At 47.5% G+C, this 19,427-nt stretch overlaps 1 protein-coding gene across 3 annotated transcripts in view; it reads left to right on the top strand.

Annotated features, from left to right (window-relative positions):
* The window catches only part of PPARA (peroxisome proliferator activated receptor alpha), a 71,356-nt gene that overhangs the window by 35,050 nt on the left and 16,879 nt on the right, over positions 1–19,427 (top strand). For all 3 annotated transcript variants that reach the window (XM_043881086.1, XM_043881087.1, XM_043881088.1), the window contains exons 3-6: positions 7,909–8,158; positions 15,140–15,300; positions 16,701–16,839; positions 17,747–17,949. In XM_043881086.1, coding sequence (XP_043737021.1) covers positions 7,945–8,158; positions 15,140–15,300; positions 16,701–16,839; positions 17,747–17,949 — 717 coding nt within the window. In that variant the 5' untranslated portion in view covers positions 7,909–7,944. The remainder of the gene's footprint in view (positions 1–7,908; positions 8,159–15,139; positions 15,301–16,700; positions 16,840–17,746; positions 17,950–19,427) is intronic.

Below are 19,427 nucleotides of genomic sequence, written 5' to 3'. Positions count from 1 at the left end.
CACCCATTAGGCCCTCCTTGCCTGGAGCGTCACCATTCAGCTTTGTGACCATCCAGGCCCTTGGTTCTCTGCTGCTTGTCTGTCGTCTGAGTGGTGAAGTTCAGTGTCCTCCCCACTACCCACGTTTCCATCTTCATTGGGACAAAGTGTTCGTATCATAAATGTGAGTTTCATTTCTGTGGACTTTCGCTCACAACTTTTAAAATTTATTTTTTAATTGAAGTCGAGTTGATTTTCAATGTTGTGTTCATTTCTGCTGCAAAGTGATTCCATTATATGTATATATGTATACACATATGGTGATGGTTTAGTTGCTCAGTCATGTCCGACTCTGCGACCCCGTGGACTATAGCCTGCCAGGGTCCTCTGTCCATGGGATTTCCCAGGCAAAAATACTGAAGTAGGTTGCCATTTCCTTCTCCAGGGGATCTTCCCAACCCAGGAATCAAACCTGGCTCTCCTGCGTTGCAGGCAGATTCTTTACTGACTGAGCTATATAGTAGCCATATATATATATATATATATATATATATTCTTTTTCATGTTCTTTGCCATTATGGCTTGTCACAGGGTATTGAATATAGTTCCTTTACTATGCAGTAAGACCTTGTTGTCCATCCGTTCTATGTGTAATAGTTTTCATCTGCTAACCTCAGACTCCCAGACCATTGCTCTCTAGCTCCCCACCCCCTTGGCAACCAGAAATCTGTTCTGTCTGTGAGTCTGCTTCTGTCTCCCAAATAGGTTCCATTGTGTCGTATTTTAGACCCCACATGTAAGCAATATCGTACGGTATTTGTCTCTCTCTCTCTGACCTACTTCACTTAGTATGATAAGCTCCAAGGCCCTCCGTGCTGCTGCCGTTGGCTTTATTCTTCTTTATGGCTGAGTAGTATTCATGTGTATATCTTTACCACTTCTCTTTACCCATTCATCTGTCCATGGACAGTTAGGGTGTGTCCATGTCTCTGCTGTAAATTGTGCTGCTGTGAACACGGGGATGCATGTATCTTTTTGCGTTATAGTTTTGTCTGGATATCCATCCAGGAGTGGGATTGCTGGATCACATGGCAACTCTATTTTTGGTTTTTTGAGGGACTCCATACTGTTTTTCCCTGGTGGCTCAGAGGTTAAAGTCTCTGAGTTGCAGTCAGAGACTGCAATGTCTCCTGCAATTCAGGAGACCTGGGTTCGATTCCTGGGTTGGGAAGATCCCCTGGAGAAGGAAATGGCAACCCACTCCAGTATTCTTGCCTGGAGAATCCCGTGGACAGAGGAGCCTGGCGGGCTCCAATCCACGGGGTCCCAAAGAGTCGGACACGATGGAGCGACTTCACTTCGCTTCACTTCACTTCATGCTGTTTTCCATAGTGGCTGCAGCCATTGACTTTGGTTCCTGTGCCAAGCTTCTCACTCAAATTCCATTGCAGCTGACACCAACGCGTGTCCAAAGTTGCCACTTTCCTGCAATTATTTTGGTATCACCATCCACAAAAGTAAGATTATATTTAAGAAAGTTAACTCCATTTTCAGAAATATGGGAAGGAGTTGGGTTTGAAGTGCTGGAACACCTACATGATAGAGTGTGACCTTTGTATAAAACTGGAGGGAGATTTCTTGGAAATGATCGGAAACATTCTCTTTGCACCTTTAAAGACAGAGATATAGAGGCTCACAACTGCCCTTTTGTCTCCCGTTTCTGCCTGCCAGACTCTTGATTACAAAATTTCACGCCTTAGGCATTGTTGGGAAAGATCTAGAAAGCTCTAGTCAAACCTATTGTGCAAACTACTCCTGGTATGTTTGATTTAATTCGTTAAAATACACAGTCCTTTGTTTTCTTCTTATTATACTGTGGTACTTTTCTGTTTTAAATGTGTTTCCTAGGCCTTTTCTACACTTACTTTGTTAATCATTATGCAGGCACTAATGATTAATCTATTTCAGTGAACTTCAGGTGCAAGGTAAAGGTGCAGAGGACTTTTTAGCATTATTTTGTTTATTTTGAAATGTTGTTTCCAGTCCTAACCCAACAAGTTAAGCCAAAAGCCATCTCAATAGTTGTGTAATCTCCATAAAGTATACAGGAAAGTATAAAGAATCTGACAAGGTAGTAAATTAGAGTTGATGAAAAGTGGAAAAATTCTTTGTCTGAAAGCTGCTTGTCTGCTCCACAAATGGTACTCTTTTGACAAAAATTCCCTCTTTTACCCTTAACCACTGACTGAAGTCTAGCCAGACTTAACTGAGTGAAGACAGTGGTCAGCAGGTCGCTCAAAGGCGGCATCATCAGGCCTGAGAAGGGATCGTCTACAAAGGCTTTATGGTACGGTCAGAGCTGAACAGAGGGAGGTAAAGAGCAGCAAAGTAAAAGGCTGACGTTTGCTCAGCTATTTAGCCGGACCCTTTTGAGCCAAACACAGGTTCTGAGAGAGAACTCCAGCCTAATTCCACTTGCTCTTTTTCTTTAGTATCTGATGTCACAGCATAGAAATATGTTTAGATGGTGAACTTTTATTTAGTACTTTATTTCAGAGAACATTTACAAAAGGCCTTCTAGGTCCAAGAAACTCTGTTAATAATGTGTGTGGGGGTGTGGGGACTTCCCTGGTGGTCCAGGGGCTAAGACTCCACGCTCCCAACGCAGGGGGCCTGGGTTTGCTTCCTGGTCAGGGAACTAGATCCCGAATGCTACCACTAAGCCAAAGAATTTAATAAGCCAAATTAATTAATTAAATAAATGGATTCTTTAAAAAAAAAACTTTAAAAAGTAACGTGAGAGGGCAAAAATGGGTGAGACACAGCAACACCCTTGGGAGACAACAGCCAAGTGAGTCCCCGCTTCGTTATTCCAATCAGATAATGAGACTTCCCGACTCTCTTCAAAGCACTGGTTTGCAACCCAACGTTCTGCGTGTTCTCTGCCTGCTCCTTCCCCGGTAGAGTCAGACTGGTGCTCTGTCCACGCCTCCCTGAGGGGTCGGTGATGTGTGCCAGGCGGCTGCCCAGGCCGTGGGCACGGTCCCGTCCTCAGGATAAAGGTGCACCCGCCCGCCCACCTCCCCTGTGAAGCCTGCCTCTTCCTGCCACTAGGACTCTGTCGTTCACCATGTTCACCGTGACGCAACATGACTTGGCGGCTGAACGACAACAAACAATGGCGCTTAGATTTTTGTTTGTTTCGTCTCTCAGGCTTAGTTTAATGGTTATGATTCACTCTGTTCATTTCTCTCTTTTTTTTTTTCATTTAATTTTGTTTTAAATCTTTTTTTCACTGCACTGCTCGGCATGTGGGGTTATATACTTGTTCCCTGACCAGGGATCAAACCCACACCCCCTGTGTTGGCAAGGCTGAGTCTTAACCACTGGACAATCAATATTTTGACAGATCAATGTTCTACTAAAAGTAGAACTTTAGCAGTTTACATTTGAGTTTCTCATATACAGGATACAGTTCTAACACTTAAGTTGGATGAGAAAGGGGAAAAAATGCATTTAGAAGCCAGCAAGTCTCAGAATGGATTGTCCAGGAAGGGGGATGGAGTATGCATCCCCCACGTCTCTGTTGGAACTCGGCTTTATCACCTATCCTCAGCACCCGCCGCTCCTTCCCTGGCTTCTCCCTGCCCAGAAACCGAGGCCTGTTTGACTTCCATCCGCATCATCTCCTGATGTCTTGCCTCTCGGCTACACTGGGAGCTGCTGAGAGATCATTGGTGGTGTCTTTTTCTCCCTCCTGAAGCCCCGGAGGACCTAGGACCCCGGGGACAGGGCATGGTAATTGGCGCCTGTTGCCCATCTTGATGGACCAGGCGGCGGCCGTGTTCTGTGGGCTCCAGGGGCAGGGACTTGCCGTGACCTTCCTGATCCCAGAGGTGACAGTGATGTGGAGACAACATGTGCAGAGGCTACCAGGAACCGCCGGCCAGCGGGGTAGGCCGTGTGCCACGCGGCCTCGACTTTACCTTTGGAAACGTCCAAAGGGCAGTGTCCCTTATCTGCTCAGGCTGGAAGCAGGCAGGGCCAGTGTGTCCAGTGATGTGTGGCGGCCGGTCGTCTGGCCAGAGGTCATGGTGTTGCCTCACTTCCAGGGATCTCATTTCAGTTCAGTCAGTCGCTCAGTTGTGTCCGACTCTTTGCGACCCCATCGACTGCAGCACACCAGGCCTCCCTGTCCATTACCAACTCCTGGAGTTTACTCAAACTCATGTCCATTGAGTCGGTGATGCCATCCAACCATCTCATCCTCTGTCGTCCCCTTCTCCTCCTGCCTTCAATCTTTCTTTCCCAGCATCAGGGTCTTTTCCAATGAGTCAGTTCTTCATACTAAGTGGCCAAAGTATTAGAGTTTCAGCTTCAGCATCAGTCCTTCCAATGAACACCCAGGACTGATCTCCTTTAGGATGGACTGGTTGGATCTCCTTGCAGTCCAAGAGACTCTCAAGAGTCTTCTCCAACACCACAGTTCAAAAGCATACATTCTTCGGCGCTCAGCTTTCCTTATAGTCCAACTCTCACATCCTTTAGCTCTTCATTAACAGAAACACTGATGTTTCTCTCCATAAATCTCAGGTACCCTTGGAAAGCAACTGAAAGGTAAAACGAAAAGATGGCAGAGCATTCCAACGCCCTGTTGGAACGCCAGGGAGACTGACATTGTTTGTAGTCGGAGTTGAGTTCCTCTGGGTCTGGGCGCGCCTGGTTGAAACATAGGATGTTTGCAGGAACACAAAGCTGCTTCCACGTGTGTTTTCCTTGCAACTCTGAGAATATGACGTCGCAGAGGAGGAGGTGGTCACGGCCCCATTGATAACATGGCCTGTGCCTGGCTGTCGTATATTTTTGAGGTTGAACTTTATGGTGGAGGTAGTAAGTTAATGACTGCACTTTGGAACCTTTTGTTCATGGTGGAAAATACCTTTTTAAAAAAAATCTATTTTAGATGTGGACCATTTTTAAAGTCTTTATTGAATTTGTAATATTGCTTCTCTTTTATATTTTGGTTTTTTGGCCACAAGACACGTGGGATTTTAGCTCCCCAACCAGGGATGGAATCTGCACCCCCCATATTGGAGGGTGAAGTCATAATCACTGGACCACCAGGGACCTCCCAGATAATATCTTAAGGAATCCCTTTATCTCACTTGCCACTTGAAGAAATTCAAATATGATGCAATATAAAATATAATAAAAAAAGTGCAGATTCACAGTCTGATTTACCCTAAAAGATGATAACATCTTCTTAATCTTATGGAAGTTTAATGATTCCCTTTTCTTTTCTGTTGTGGCATTATCGTTGACTATGATCATTCATTGTCAGAATCCTGGCATGAGATGTGAATCTCACAAAAGCATGTGGACTGGACCCATTTTTCATTTCTAAAGGAAGCAAACCATCCCTTCATCTTTGCACTTGAAGCTGCTGTTGACTTGCAGCTGGGCTGAGATGTGAAATGCTTTGACACAAGTATATTCCACGGGTCTGCTTTTGGCAGGGTCCTCTCCCTTGGTCCCAAGAGCCCAGCCGTCCATGGTCGTGGTGGCTCAGAGGGTAAAGCATCTGCCTGAAACACGGGAGACCCGGGTTCGATCCCTGGGTTGGGAAGATCCCCTGGAGAGGGAAATGGCAACCCGCTCCAGTGTTCTTGCCTGGGAAATCCCATGGACAGAGGACCCTGGTAAGCTACAGTCCGTGGGGTCACAAAGAGTTGGATACAACTGAGCAACTTCCCTTTCTTTCGTTTCTTTTCTTCCTCGGTCCCAAGAGCCCAGCCTTCCGAGGTCGTGGAGGGACCACAGCCCCTCGCCCCGCTGAGCCCCGGCCAGGACTGGCGGCACGCACCCCCGGGGTCCCATTCTCGATGTGCGCGTGGGCTTCCCTGAGACCATTTCAGAAGCTGAATGTTGCCTCATCAGCCTCGTTGGCGAGGAGGGACCGGGCCGGGCTGGGGGGTGAACTTGGAGGGGCCTTGGGAGGGCGAGGAGGGGAGGGCGGTTCAAGCAGGGGGCCGGGACTGGCACTGGGGGGTCTAGACGGGGCGATGACCCGTGCCGCTGGTCTTGGGGGCGTGGGGGCGGGTGACCAGGGCGAGGTGGGGAGGGTGTGTCACCAGGGCCCACGCTGTGCAGGAGGCCGGGCCCTGGTCTGAAGGTCGCAGGAAGTGGTTTCCGAGGCTTGGGCAGCAGCGTGAAGCCAGCCTGCACGGAAGGACCTGAGCTTTGACTTTGTACCCCCGGGGCGGGTCATGGGCTGTGGCCCTCGACAATGTTTGCTTCTCACCGTCTGGGAGGCCTGCAGTCCAAGATCGAAGTGTGGGCGGTTTTGGTTCTTCTCAAGGCCCCTCTGCTCGGGTCACAGGGCCGCTGTCCGCTGTGTCCTCACGGGCTGCCCCCCCCCCACCCCCCGTGTACACCCCCATGTCTCTTTCCACCAGCCAGATTGGATTAGGGCCCCCTCTGAAGACCTCATCTTAATGTAATCACCCCTTTCTCATGTCCAAATGCAACCTCACTCTAGGGCCCTAGGGCTTCCCAGGTGGCTCAGTGGCAGAGAACCCGCCTACCAGTGCAGGAGACACAGGAGACGCGGATTCGATCCCTGGGTGGGAAAGATCCCTGGAGGAGGGCATGGCTACCCACTCCAGTATTCTTGCCTGGAGAGTCCCATGGACAGAGGAGCCAGGTGGGCTACCATCCACTGGGTTGCAAAGAGTCAGACACGACTGAGCAGGCACGCACAGGCGTCAGGACTCCCACACCGGAATCTGGGGGGCACGCTGCAGCCTGAAAGTGCCCACGTAGAGAGCGTTCTTCTGTGTGTGAGTTGAAACAGCCTAGCACTCTCCGGGACTGACCTGTTTAGATTTTTGTAACACTAGATGTATTTGTCACTGTGTAGTCACTTTAGGAACACCTACCTGCATGACGCATCCCACGTGCACAGAGAACATATAATATTGTGCCCAGCGTGCCTGCCAGCTGCCTGCCCCTCCCGCTCCCCCCGGGACCCCAGCCAAGCCACACTGACCCGCTTGTGCCTGCAAGTACCCCCGCAGGCATCCATCCTGGGGGGCTTCACACTTGCCACTCCTTTCACTGGAACATTCTCCCCAAGGCGTCTGCACAGCTCTCTCCCTTGTTCCTGCATGGGTCTGCGCCCTTTTAAGCGAAGCCCCCCTGGCAGCTGTGCCCTCTCCCTCCCCCTCCCACATCCTTGCATGCCCATCAGACAGTCCAGGCGTGTCCCCACCAGAAGGGCTGCCCTGGGGCAGCGGGAACTAAGCTTGTGTCCGTCTTCCTGCCATTTCTGTCTTCCTCCGACACACAGAGGGCGCGCAGCAACGCAGAGGGATTCCTGGCCGGGTCAGCTCTAGTTCCTGAGACGAGGAACAGTTCCCTGGTGGTGCACTGGTGGCTCAGATGGTAGAGCGTCTGCCTGCAATGCGGGAGACCCGGGTTCAATCCCTGGGTCGGGAAGATCCCCTGGAGAAGGAAATGGCAACCCACTCCAGTGTTCTTGCCTGGAAAACCCCATGGACGGAGGAACCTGGTAGGCTACAGTCCGTGGGGTCGCAAAGAGTCGGACACGACTGAGCGACCTTGCTTTTCCTTGGTGGTGCAGTGGTTAGGATTCGGTTCTGTTACTGCCAAGGACCTGGGTTCAGTCCCTGGTCGGGGAATTGAGATCCTGCAAGCCGCTTGACCAAAATAAAAAATAAAAATAATAAAATTGTTCCTTTTCTTACTGAGCTTATCAAGAGTCAAGCGGAGGAAGGATGGCCGACAACGTTACTCTTTCGATTGTGAGTTCAGGTGTGTCTCCACTGGCCAGTGATGCTTCCACTCAAGGAAAGCCAGTGGTCCTCCGGGTCTTCAGTGTTTTCACCGATGGCTTCTCTCTCCTCCCAGGAGATCGGAGCTAGGCCGTGGGACCAGCTCCTCCCGATGGAGATGGTGGACACAGAGAGCCCCATCGGTCCCCTCTCCCCACTGGAGGCTGATGATCTGGAAAGCCCGCTCTCGGCAGACTTCCTACAAGAGATGGGAACCATTCAAGAGATTTCTCAGTCTATTGGGGAGGACAGTTCCGGAAGCTTCAGTTTTACAGAATACCAGTACTTAGGAAGTGGTCCAGGATCAGATGGCTCTGTTATTACAGGTAAGCGTACCACTTCCTGGAAAGCTTTACTCAGAAATGTTTTTCCGCAGAGAACAGTGTTCTCTTCACCTGGAGGAGAAGTCACGTCTTTCTGCCTTGAAATCTTCAGCCACGAGAGCGTGGCATGCAGCGCCACTGGGCTTTCGCAGCATCTCATGGTGTGTCCTCTTTATAAAAGCTGGACATAAGTCACATAATGCTTGAAATTCAGCTGGCATTTTTTTTTTTAATGCTGTGAGTTTATGTTTCTTTAAAGCAGAGATGCCTATTGTAATAAAAATCACTCTCTTGTCTGGAAATGGATATGAACCATCTCCTTACTCTTTAGTAAACTTTCATGTTTAGGATGGAAAAACAACAAAGTCCTACTGCAGAGCATGGAGAACTGTATTAAATTTGTCATTGTTGTTCAGTCATTCAGTTGTGTCCGACTCTTGGCAACCCCGTGGACTGCACTACGCCTGGCTCCTCTGTCCTCCACTGTCTCCCGGAGTTTGCTCAAATCCACGTCCATTGAGTTGATGATGTCATCTAACTATCTCATTCTCTGCCACCCTCTTCTCCTTTCACCTTCAGTCTTTCCCAGGATCAGGGTCTTTTCCATATGGTAAACCGTAATGGAAAGGAATATTTTAAAAAAGAACGAATGTATGTATATGTGTACAACTGAATCGCTTTGCTGAATAGCGGAAATTAACACAAAGTGGCATATCAACTATGCTTCAATAAAAAAAATATTAAAACTGTAAAAAAAAGGGATTTTAAGATGGTTATGGTAGAAAAAAACAAAGAACTACATCAGGCATCAGGCAAGGCAGATACAAAGCAGTAAAATGTGGGGTCTAGTCTGGTAACCTCGCTGGGAAAGAGGGGGCCACGGCACAGTCCATCTCTCTGGGCAACATGTAAGCCACCCCGGGGACTTCTCTGGCGACCCAGTGGCTAGGACTCCACGCCTCCAATGCAGGGGACATGGGTTCAGTCCCTGTGCAGAGCTAAGGCTCTTCAAGCTTTGCAGCATGGCCCCTCCCCAAAAAAGCCGGGCTGGGATAATGTGGTGTCAGCTGCACCCCTGATTTAAAGGAGGCTCCTTTGGGGAGGACTTGACCCCACGGTCCTTCTTGGCAGGAGTGGGTGTTGAGTTGGGACTGGAGGAGTCAGGATTGAACCGCCCAGGAGGTGTGTTTGCAGTTTACCTCTCTGATCGTGGATGAGCCCGGCTCTCTTGGGAGAACTGAGAAGTTTCTCCCGGCAGCGTCTGGTGGGACTTCTCTGTGTTCCCTCACCCCCACGACTCCCCTTGTGTCCAGGGCTTGCTCCCCCACCGTCTTCTCCCATGTCCCCACCCCGGGAAGATGTTCCCGAGACCATGCGCTGACCTTCGCTGACGGTGGGAGAGGGAGGCTGGCGGTGCTGGCAGCCGTGTTCACGGGTAAACCCGTGTCACGGAGAGCGCGGTTGAGCGTGCACAACCCAGCGAGCCTGCTTCACCTCACGCACAGGGGTCTGCACTGCGGTGGCGTTTGTGACGGGGTGTGCACCGTGGCAGAAAGGAAGAAAGGGGAGCTTACGGAAAGTGACCAGACACACTCGGCCACTGGCCGCTAAGGTGGTGGGTGTGTGCTCATCCATTTTTACTTCACTCCAGTTCTCCTTGTCATGGTTAATTAACCCTTTTGATCGTTTAGAATCATCTCGTAATCCGTAAAATCTGTATCTCCTTGCTAGATTTTTCACTGCTATTGTTACCACTTCATTTGAGAGAGAAAATGATTTCTTATTTGTAAATTCGGTTTTTCATCCTTGTCTCTAATGGTGATATTTCTAAGTTATGTAAACTGCAGATACAGGAGGGCCCTCTATAAAACGTGTTCACGGTAAACTGTACACCTAGGAGATTGGACGGGTGAGACTGCTCTGCCAGTCTGTATTTCCCGCCCTACCCACTATATTTCTTAGCCAGCTTTATTGACATAAAAACTTCACATATTCAAACAGTGCAATCAGATGCACACACACGCACATGCGGAGACTTGTGAAGCCGTCAGCACAATCAAACGGCAGCCCCGTCACCCCAAAGTTTACCTGTCCCCCCCACACCTCCCTCCCTCCCAAAGTAACCACAGGTCTGCTTTCTATCATCAGCCAGTTTGTGTTTCCTAGAATTTTATATAAATGGAATCATGCAGCATGCTCTCTTTTTAGTCTAACTCCTTTCACTCAGCCAAATTATCTTTAGATTCATCTGTATTGACAGCATGTATCAACAGTTCATCTTTTAAAATTCCCTGTCTGGGTTTACCGCAGTTTGTTTGTCCACGTTGTTGATAAACGTCTGGTTGTCTCCGGGTCTTGGCTGTTACAGATACAGCTGCTGGGAAGGTTCACGTCCACACCTCTGTGTGAACAGTGCTTCCTCTTCTCTTGGGTAAATAGGAGTGGAATGGATCCCGTTCTTCTGCTTCTTTGCATGTTTTTTTTACAGTTTATTTTTAGATACCATACATTGTGGATTTTGTTGGTGATGGATATTTTGTATTTACATAAATATTCTTAAATCCTGTTCTGGGAGGCAGTTAAGTTTTAACATGGAAAATGCTGATCCTTTCAGATCCTGTGGTTAAGCTTTGTTAGACGGGACCAGAGCAGTGCTGATCTAGAGGTAATTTGCCCCAGTTCTGAGGCAAAACCCTTTCGAGTGTTTTACCCAGGGTCCTAACAACTCTGAGATACTCCGCACTGTTCCCTCCAAGCATTTGAGGCTGCTCTTGGAGTATCTTTTCTTTACCTTCCTTTTTTTTTTTTTTTGGCCACACTCCACAGCTTGCGAAATCTTAGTTTTCCCAACCAAAGATTGAACCTGAGCCCTTGGCAGTAAAAGCCTGGGGTCCTAACCACTGGACCACCAGGAAATTCCCTGGAGTATCTTTCCTCTTAGGCTCTCTCAGCTGATGGAACAGACATGTATGTGTACATACAAACCCACATATGTACACATGTCTGTATTTCTATATACAGCTGTCTGTCTCTATGTTAAGGTAATATGAGTTCAAACAAATGTCTGCACCTCTAATCCACCACCTCATGGGTCACTCTAGCCTCTTCTTATCTGTGAGCTCACACTCCAACAGTATCCACCATCCATCTAACCAACCATCCATCCATCCATCCACCATCCAATTATCCATCCATCATCCATCCATCCATCTACTATCTGTCCACCTACCATCCACCCATCGTCCATCCATCCATCTACTATCTGTCCATCTACCATCCACCCATAATCCATCCATCCACCATCATTAAGTGAACATTTAGTTTTTCATTTCCAGTGGAGTGCCTTCTACTTCTGCTTCACTGACGACGCCAAAGCCTTTGACTGTGTGGATCACAACAAACTGTGGAAAATTCTTCAAGAGATGGGAATATCAGACCACCTTACCTTCCTCCTGAGAAACCTGCATGCAGATCAAGAAGCAACAGTTAGAACTGGACATGGAACAACAGATTGGTTCCAGATTGGTAAAGGAGTAGGTCAAGGCTGCTGTATATTGTCACCCTGCTTATTTAACTTATATGCAGAGTACATCATGTGAAATGCGGGCTGGATGAAGCACAAGCTGGAATCAAGATGGCTGGGAGAAATATCAATAATCTCAGATACGCAGATGATACCACCCTTACGGCAGAAAGCAAAGAGGAACTAAAGAACCTCTTGATGAAGGTGAAAGAGGAGAGTGAAAAAGCTGACTTAAAACTCAACATTCAAAAAACTAAGACCATAACATCTGGTCCCATTGCTTCATGGCAAATAGATGGGGAAACAGTGGAAACAGTGACAGACTATTTTCTTGGGCTCCAAAATCACTGCAGATGGTGACTGCAGCCATGAAATTGAAACATGCTTGCTCCTTGGAAGAAAAGCTCTGACAAAATTAGATAGTGTATTGAAAAGCAGAGACATTGCTTTGCCTACGTCAAAGTTATGTTTTTTTCCAAGAGTCATGTACGGATATGAGAGCTGGACAATAAAAAAGGCTGAGCACTGAAGAATCGATGCCTTCGAACTGTGGTGTTGGAGAAGACTCTTGAGAGTCCCTTGGACTTCAAGGAGATCCAGCCAGTCCATCCTAAAGGAAATCAGTCCTGACTATTCATTGGAAGGACTGATGCTGAAGGTGAAGCTCCAATACTTTGGCCACCTGATGCGAAGAACTGACTGCTTGGAAAACACCCTGATGCTGGGAAAGATTGAAGGCGGGAGGAGAAGGGGATGACAGAGGATGACATGGTTGGATGGCATCACCGACTCGCTGGACATGAGTTTGAGCAAGCTCCAGGTGTTGGTGAGGGACAGAGAAGCCTGTCGTGGTGCAGTCCATGGGGTCACAAAGAGTCGGACATGACAGAATGACAGAACAGCAAGTACAGTGACATCAGAATTGCTCACCCAGAGCCCTGTCGGAAACAACCCTATCAGTGAGGACAGTGACCAGGTGCGGTTCCCCTTTCCTCTGGACTCACAGACTCCATGCATTTCCAAGGTCATGCAGGCCAACATCTTCATCTAGGTTTCCTACAAATGTTCCCCACGTTTGTGATATAGTTAGGTTGTATAATTGCATTCTCTGTGCCATTCTGGGGCCCCTGGACCTCCTCAATTATTTTTGTTTATTTGCACACCTTGAAATTCACTCTGAACTGTCAAACTCTGTGGATTTTGACAAATTATGTTGTGTATTCACCATTACAATTTCACATGAATAGTTTCACCACCTCGAAAAAGCCACTGTGCTTCACCTATTCAACCCTGCCTCCCCCATCCCCACTCCAGCCGCTGATCTTTTTACCACCTATAGTTCTGCCTTTCTCCAAATGTCAGATATTAAGAACCACATATGTAGCCTTTTGGAACTGACTTTACCTATTGAGGGGCCTCTTGGCCTCTTAATTTTTGGCAATTAAGTGTAAAACTGCTAAAGCACTGTCCGCAATAGCCAAGGCATGGAAACCTCCTAAACGTCCATCGACAGAGGAATGGATAAGGAAGATGTGGTACATATGTACGTACAATGGAGTATCACTCGGCCATTTAAAAAAAACCGAAGTAATTTTTTCATTTTTCTCAGCCATTTGGAGCAACATGGATGCAACTGGAGATTATCATACTAAGTAAGTCGTGAAGAGAGAGACCAATATCATATGACATCACCTATGTGTGGGATCTAAAACAAGACAAGAAATGAGCATATTTACAAAACAGAGACACACAGACGTAGAGAGCAGACTTGTGGTTACCAAGGGAGAGGAGGGGGAGGGAGGGGAGGATTGGGAGTTGGAATTAGCAGATGCAAACTAAGCAAAGACGGGTGGATAAACGACGAGGTCCTACTGTGTAGCACAGGAACCACGTTCAATATCTTGTGATGAACCATGATGAAACAAACATGTGTATAACTGAGTCACTTTTCTGTACAGCAGTTATTAAACACAACATTGTAAATCAACTATACTTCAGTAAAATGTTTTAAAAGGAATAAAGCTGCTGAAAACATTCACATGTAGGTTTTTGTGTGGACACACGTTTTCAAATAACTTTTGTCAACATTATTATTGTCGTTCAGTTGCGAAGTCTGGTCCAACTCTTTGCGACCCCATGGACTGCAGCACACCAGGCCTCCCTGTCCATCACCAAGTCCCAGAGTTTACTCAAACTCATGTCCATTGAGTCAGTGATGCCATCCAACCATCTCATCCTCTGTCGTCCCCTTCTCTTGCCTTCTGTCTTTCCCAGCATCAGGGTCTTTTCCAAGGAGTCAGTTTTTTGCATCAGGTAGCCAATGTATTGGAGTTTCAGCTTCAGCATCAGTCCTTCCAATGAATATTCACGACTGATTTCCTTTAGGAAGGACTGGTTGGGTCTCCTTGATGTTCAAGGGGCTCTCAAGAGTCTCCTCCATCACCGTGTGTCAATATCTAGCAGTGTGATTCTTTAAGACTGTATTGCTTCATAAGAAGCTGCCAAATTGTCTTTCAAAGTGGCTGCACCAATCTGCTTCCCTAGAATGAGAGTGTCTTTTCCTCCACCTCCTCACCATCATTTGATGGTGTCAGTTTTTTTAATTTTAGCCATTCTAATAGCTGCACAGTGGTGTCTCGTTTTAATTCACAGGTTCCCAGTGACCGTTGATGGGAAGCATGTTTTCATGTTCTTGCTTGCTATCTGTGTGTCTTCTTCAGCCAGGTATCTACTCAGATCCTTTGCCTGTTTTTAATTGAGGTTTTTAGTTTCATTACTGCCAAGTTGTAAGACTCGTTCATGTATTTTGGGTGCAAGTCTATCACTGGGTATGTGTTTTGCAAATAGCTTCCCCCAGTCTGTGCCTTGTCTTTTCATTTTCTTAACAGTGTCTTCTGCAGAGCAGGAGTTTTTAATTTTAAGAAAACCCAACTTCTTTTTTTCTTGGGTTGTGCTTCTGGGTTACCCACATGGATTTTTATTGTCTTTCTGGTGCAATTTACTGAGTTAACAAGTACGAAACGGCTGGAAGGGAGGATGCAAAAAAAAGCAAGTCTGTGTGGGACACTTGAGTTTCTAGTAATGAAGAATAAAGCTGTTGTGAGCATTTGTGTGTATAGGCTGCTCATGAAGTGGCCTTTTCTATAGAGCCAAGATTTGGTCCATTTTGTTTTGATTTTTATGGAGTAAAGAGTATAGTTTTTTTTTTTTTTTAGTTGGGGAGTCCCTGGCTGGGGGAGCTTCCAGATGTCCCCGCCCGGGTCGCTGTGGGAGGGCTGGGCCAGGACTGACACAGGAAGGGAGCCCTACCCACCCGCTGAAGCCTCCCCAGCGAAAGCCCAGGGCGGTGGAGTGGGGGAGCTGGGGGGGTGGGTAGGCGGGGATCAGAGCCTCAGAAAGCTGGCCTAGATGGTGGATGGTGAGAGCATGGAAGTTCATCAACCTCCCCCTTCTTTTCCTAGACACCCTGTCCCCGGCCTCGAGCCCCTCGTCCGTCTCCTGCCCCACGGTCCCTGGCAGCACTGAGGAGTCATCCAGTATCGCCCTGAACATCGAGTGTAGGATCTGTGGGGACAAAGCCTCCGGCTACCACTACGGCGTCCACGCGTGCGAGGGCTGCAAGGTACGGGGCCCTGGGTGCGGAGAAAAGTGGCCTTCAGGGACCACGTGTGCGTCTCTTTATTTTATACGCAAATGTTTGTTGTTAGTGAGAAAGATCTGCCAAAGGGCGTCCCTGGTGGCTCAGTGGTAGAGAATCCGCCCGCAATGCAGGAGCCGCAGGAGACGCGGGCTCAGTCCCTGGGTGGGGAAGGTCCCCGGAGAAGGAATACCCGCTCCAGTATTCTTGCCTGGAAAATGCCATGGACAAGAAGAGCCTGGCGGGCTACAGTCCACGGGGTGGCCCAGAGTCGGACACGACGGAAGTGGCTCGGTACAAGCACGTGAAAGCCGTCGATCAGAAACTGATCCCAGGAGCAGGCTCAATTTGCTCTGTGGAGAGCCTGTGGCGTATTGCTGGGCTGCTCCTTATACGTGATGAGGCAAGTGTGCTGTTTGAAAGAGAATGAGCCACGGCGAGGCTGCTGCCTTCACGGTGACGCGAGGTCAGAGAGCTTTGGCGCACATTCTCTCTCCATTGTCCTCAGAAGGCCGCAGAGGGCGGTGGTCCTCCCGAGAATCGGCCACGTCAGGACCCCACAGCGTATGCCGGCCCACGGCCAGACCCAGGGCCGAGCCCTCCGCAGCCGCTGCGGCTCGCCCTGCAGTGTGCCCTTGGGGCCAGGGGCCCGTCCACCTGAACCGCGGGCTCCACAGCGTGTATCTTGCTCCTTGCAAAGCTGTCTTTCCACTGGGCCATGATTTAGTCACCTTTGTTTACTTTGGGTTTTTTTAAAGTTGTTTCTCACTGGGTAAAGTTTAAGATGCTTTTATAAAGTAAGAAAGTTATTTACAACCAGCTGGCCTCCCTTTATTATATAATCTTTATCTTTTAGACAGTTTATGTTCTCCCACAAAAATGCTTAGAACATTTTCATCACCCATATGGACCTGTTCTCTGAGAAGAGAAAGTCACATTTGTAGAAATCTTAGCTGGGTGGAGTCACTCTTTGGGGGACTGTGTGTTTGCCTAGGTGAGGATGTATTGGTATTACTTTGAATTTTGCCTCATTTTCTTACTTTTCCTTTTCCATGTAATGAAATTTCAAATTTTCAACTTGCCTCAATTATATCAGACTTTTTTAAGAAAATTAAGAACTTTATTTATTTATTTGCCCGTGCTGTGCTGCACGTGGGATCTCGTTCCCCAGCCAGGGATCAAACCTGTGCCCCCACTGGGAGCGCAGAGTCTCAACCACGGGGCCACCGGGGAAGTCCCGACATCGGACTTTTTAGATGAACCATTTCTCTACATTTAGTTCATCTTAAAAGAGACAATAAATGAACAACAAGAAGCGTGAATAAAGGAATGACATTGATTCATCAGTGGTCCCACTCTTTAACAAACTGTATGTTAATCCGCAGGGTTTCTTTAGGCGAACGATTCGGCTGAAGCTGGTGTATGACAAATGTGACCGTAGTTGCAAGATTCAGAAGAAGAATCGGAATAAGTGCCAATACTGTCGTTTCCACAAGTGCCTTTCGGTTGGGATGTCCCATAATGGTAGGTAAGGTTGTCTCTCAAACTTTACCCACCCATATGCCTCCGTCTGCCTCCCTCATGGGCTCGGAATGTGCTGCACTTTGATGAATGTGCTGCAGCATTTAATACTCAGGTCTTTTTGTAACACAAGAGCCTAAGAAAGTAAGTCTCAAAGAGCAGAGGTCCAGTAGAGCCCTTGGAATTATGGTTAAAAACTTCAAATGGTGAAACCTGCATATAAGATTTTGCAACCAACTGGAAATCACAGAGATAATGTTCATATCTTATATATGAAGTGTGTGCCATTTCAAACATTTTACCATATTATAGGTTTAATTACATTCAATCATACTCTTATGTTAATATCTTTTTTTTGGCCATGTGGTATGTGGGATCCTTTTCCAACCAGGGATCAAACCCATGCTCCCTGCATTGGAAGTGTGGAGTCCTAACCACTGGACCACCAGGGAAGGCCCCCTACTCTTATTTTAAAACATGCCAACTACTACGTGAAAGTAAGTTTAAAATGATGTTCGTAAGAGTTGCATGTCTACCTTCTGAAGGAGAAAAAGGTAACAGTTAACTCCTTCTAAGCTCACTTTCATCTCCTTGATTGGAAGGGTCAATTATACACTTAATGACATGAAGTGACCTTGAGCCCGTCCTATTGGTGAAGTGAGTAATGGTGCTAATTTTTATTTTAACCTTTTGGTTTTAAAAGTCTGGGATATATGGAGTTTGAGTAGTACGTTCACCTCTCCGAGGGAGAAAGCTGAGTCGTGGAGAAGTGCGTTCTGACTTCCTGGTAACGTTCGGCCACAGTTTAACCCGTGGTGTGAACTTTCCCTGCAGCTGTTAGTCATCACTCCCCGTTATGTCCTTCATTTCTCTGTTTTCCATGATTCTGTATCTCCCCTCCGACCCCCAGCAATTCGGTTTGGACGAATGCCAAGATCTGAAAAAGCAAAATTGAAAGCAGAAATCCTCACGTGTGAACATGACCTAGAAGATTCCGAAACCGCAGATCTCAAGTCTCTGGCCAAGAGGATTTATGAGGCCTACTTGAAGAACTTCAACATGAACAAGGTCAAGGCCCGGGTCATCCTTGCCGGGAAGACCAACAACAATCCGGTGGGTGGCTCTGCTCTGCTTGTTACAGTCTGACGGCTCCCTGGGCCACCCGTCAGCACGCGTCATAGCAGAGGGTGGAGGAAGTATGTTCTGAATGTTGAGAAAATAATATTTATCCCCAAGGCAAATGACAGACAATGCATTGGAAACATTTTCGTTCAGAGACTATGAAACTCAGCCTGACAGCAATTCCTATCCATTTGATCCACCTCAAAGCTCCCAGCAACCAAGTTAGTATACTGACTGGTAATTAATGTGCCCAAAAACTCTGTTTAATAGTTTACCAGATTCTAGAGCTGTGTAAGTGATTTTTTTTTTAATCTCAGAAAATGAAACCATTCCCTTCTGACTCAAAATGTGCCCTTGTATCCTTGCTCCTAAAAAAATACTCTCTCCTCTCCAGTGTTCCCCCTTCCTACCCACCCCTCATCTGCTTTTTCTCCAGGGAGAAGCAAATGACAGCTCCAGGCTTAGAAGAGGTCCTCTTGTTTTCATTAACTTTCTTTTTCCTGTCTTTTGGACGGTTCTGGACCTTCTTGGGAGCAACTAAGAATGTCCCTGGTGTACCTGGCCCCCACCCCACAGTGAGCCAAGCCTCTGTCTCCGTTACAGGACTGATCTCAGAGTGGCCTTCAAAGCAGGTCATGGCCCGAGGTTGGCAAATCAAGACGTTCTGCCTCTTCCCTATGAGCGTGGTGCAACAGGTTTAATTTGTACTAATGAGTAGCTTGAAGCCATCCCTGTTGGGAATTACAAGCTGGAACTTTTAGTCACAGGAAAGTAAAGCATTTCACAAGCTGCTTACTTTCATGAACACACCCAGCCTCTTTTTTACTGAGTCTTTTCATTCTTCGGTGATTTCTCCAATGAAATAGGCTGAGGTACTTTAGAAGGGTTTGAGCAAACTCTCGTTAAATTGGTAAAGCTGCACCCACGCTGGGCCAGCACAGACTCAGTCCTTTCCACATCACAGGGGTGAAAGCAAAGTAACCTTTCACCTTTGAATTTCTTTCCTGGAAATGACTGGTATAGCCCCAAGTCGTTGCTGTTGTTCAGTTGCTAAATCATGTCTGACTCTTCGCGACCCCAGGGACTGCAGCACGCCAGGCTTCCCTGTCCTTCACCGTCTCCCAGAGTTTGCTCACTCATGTGCATTGAGTCGGTGATGCCATCCAACCATCTCATCCTCTGTCGTCCCCTTCTCCTCCCACCTTCAATCTTTCCCAGCATCAGGATCTTTTCCAGTGAGTCAGGTCTTCCCATCGGGTGGCCAGAGTATTTTAACTTCAGCCTCAGCATCAGTCCTTCCAATGAACAGTCAGGGTTGATTTCCTTTAGGATTGACTGGTTTGATCTTGTAGTCCAAATTTTTTATCTCTTTGAATCTTTTGAGATGTTGCTGAGATCTTCTACTTCTCCCTTGGGTTTTCAGAATGTAAAGCAAACTTAAAAGTCATCTTTACTCTGAGCCAAACACT

Source organism: Cervus elaphus, chromosome 22 (assembly GCF_910594005.1).
Source record: "Cervus elaphus chromosome 22, mCerEla1.1, whole genome shotgun sequence".
In the NCBI taxonomy this organism is placed as follows: domain Eukaryota; kingdom Metazoa; phylum Chordata; class Mammalia; order Artiodactyla; family Cervidae; genus Cervus; species Cervus elaphus.
Note: the sequence above shows the minus strand (reverse complement) of the source record. Positions and strands in the feature narration are given on the sequence as shown.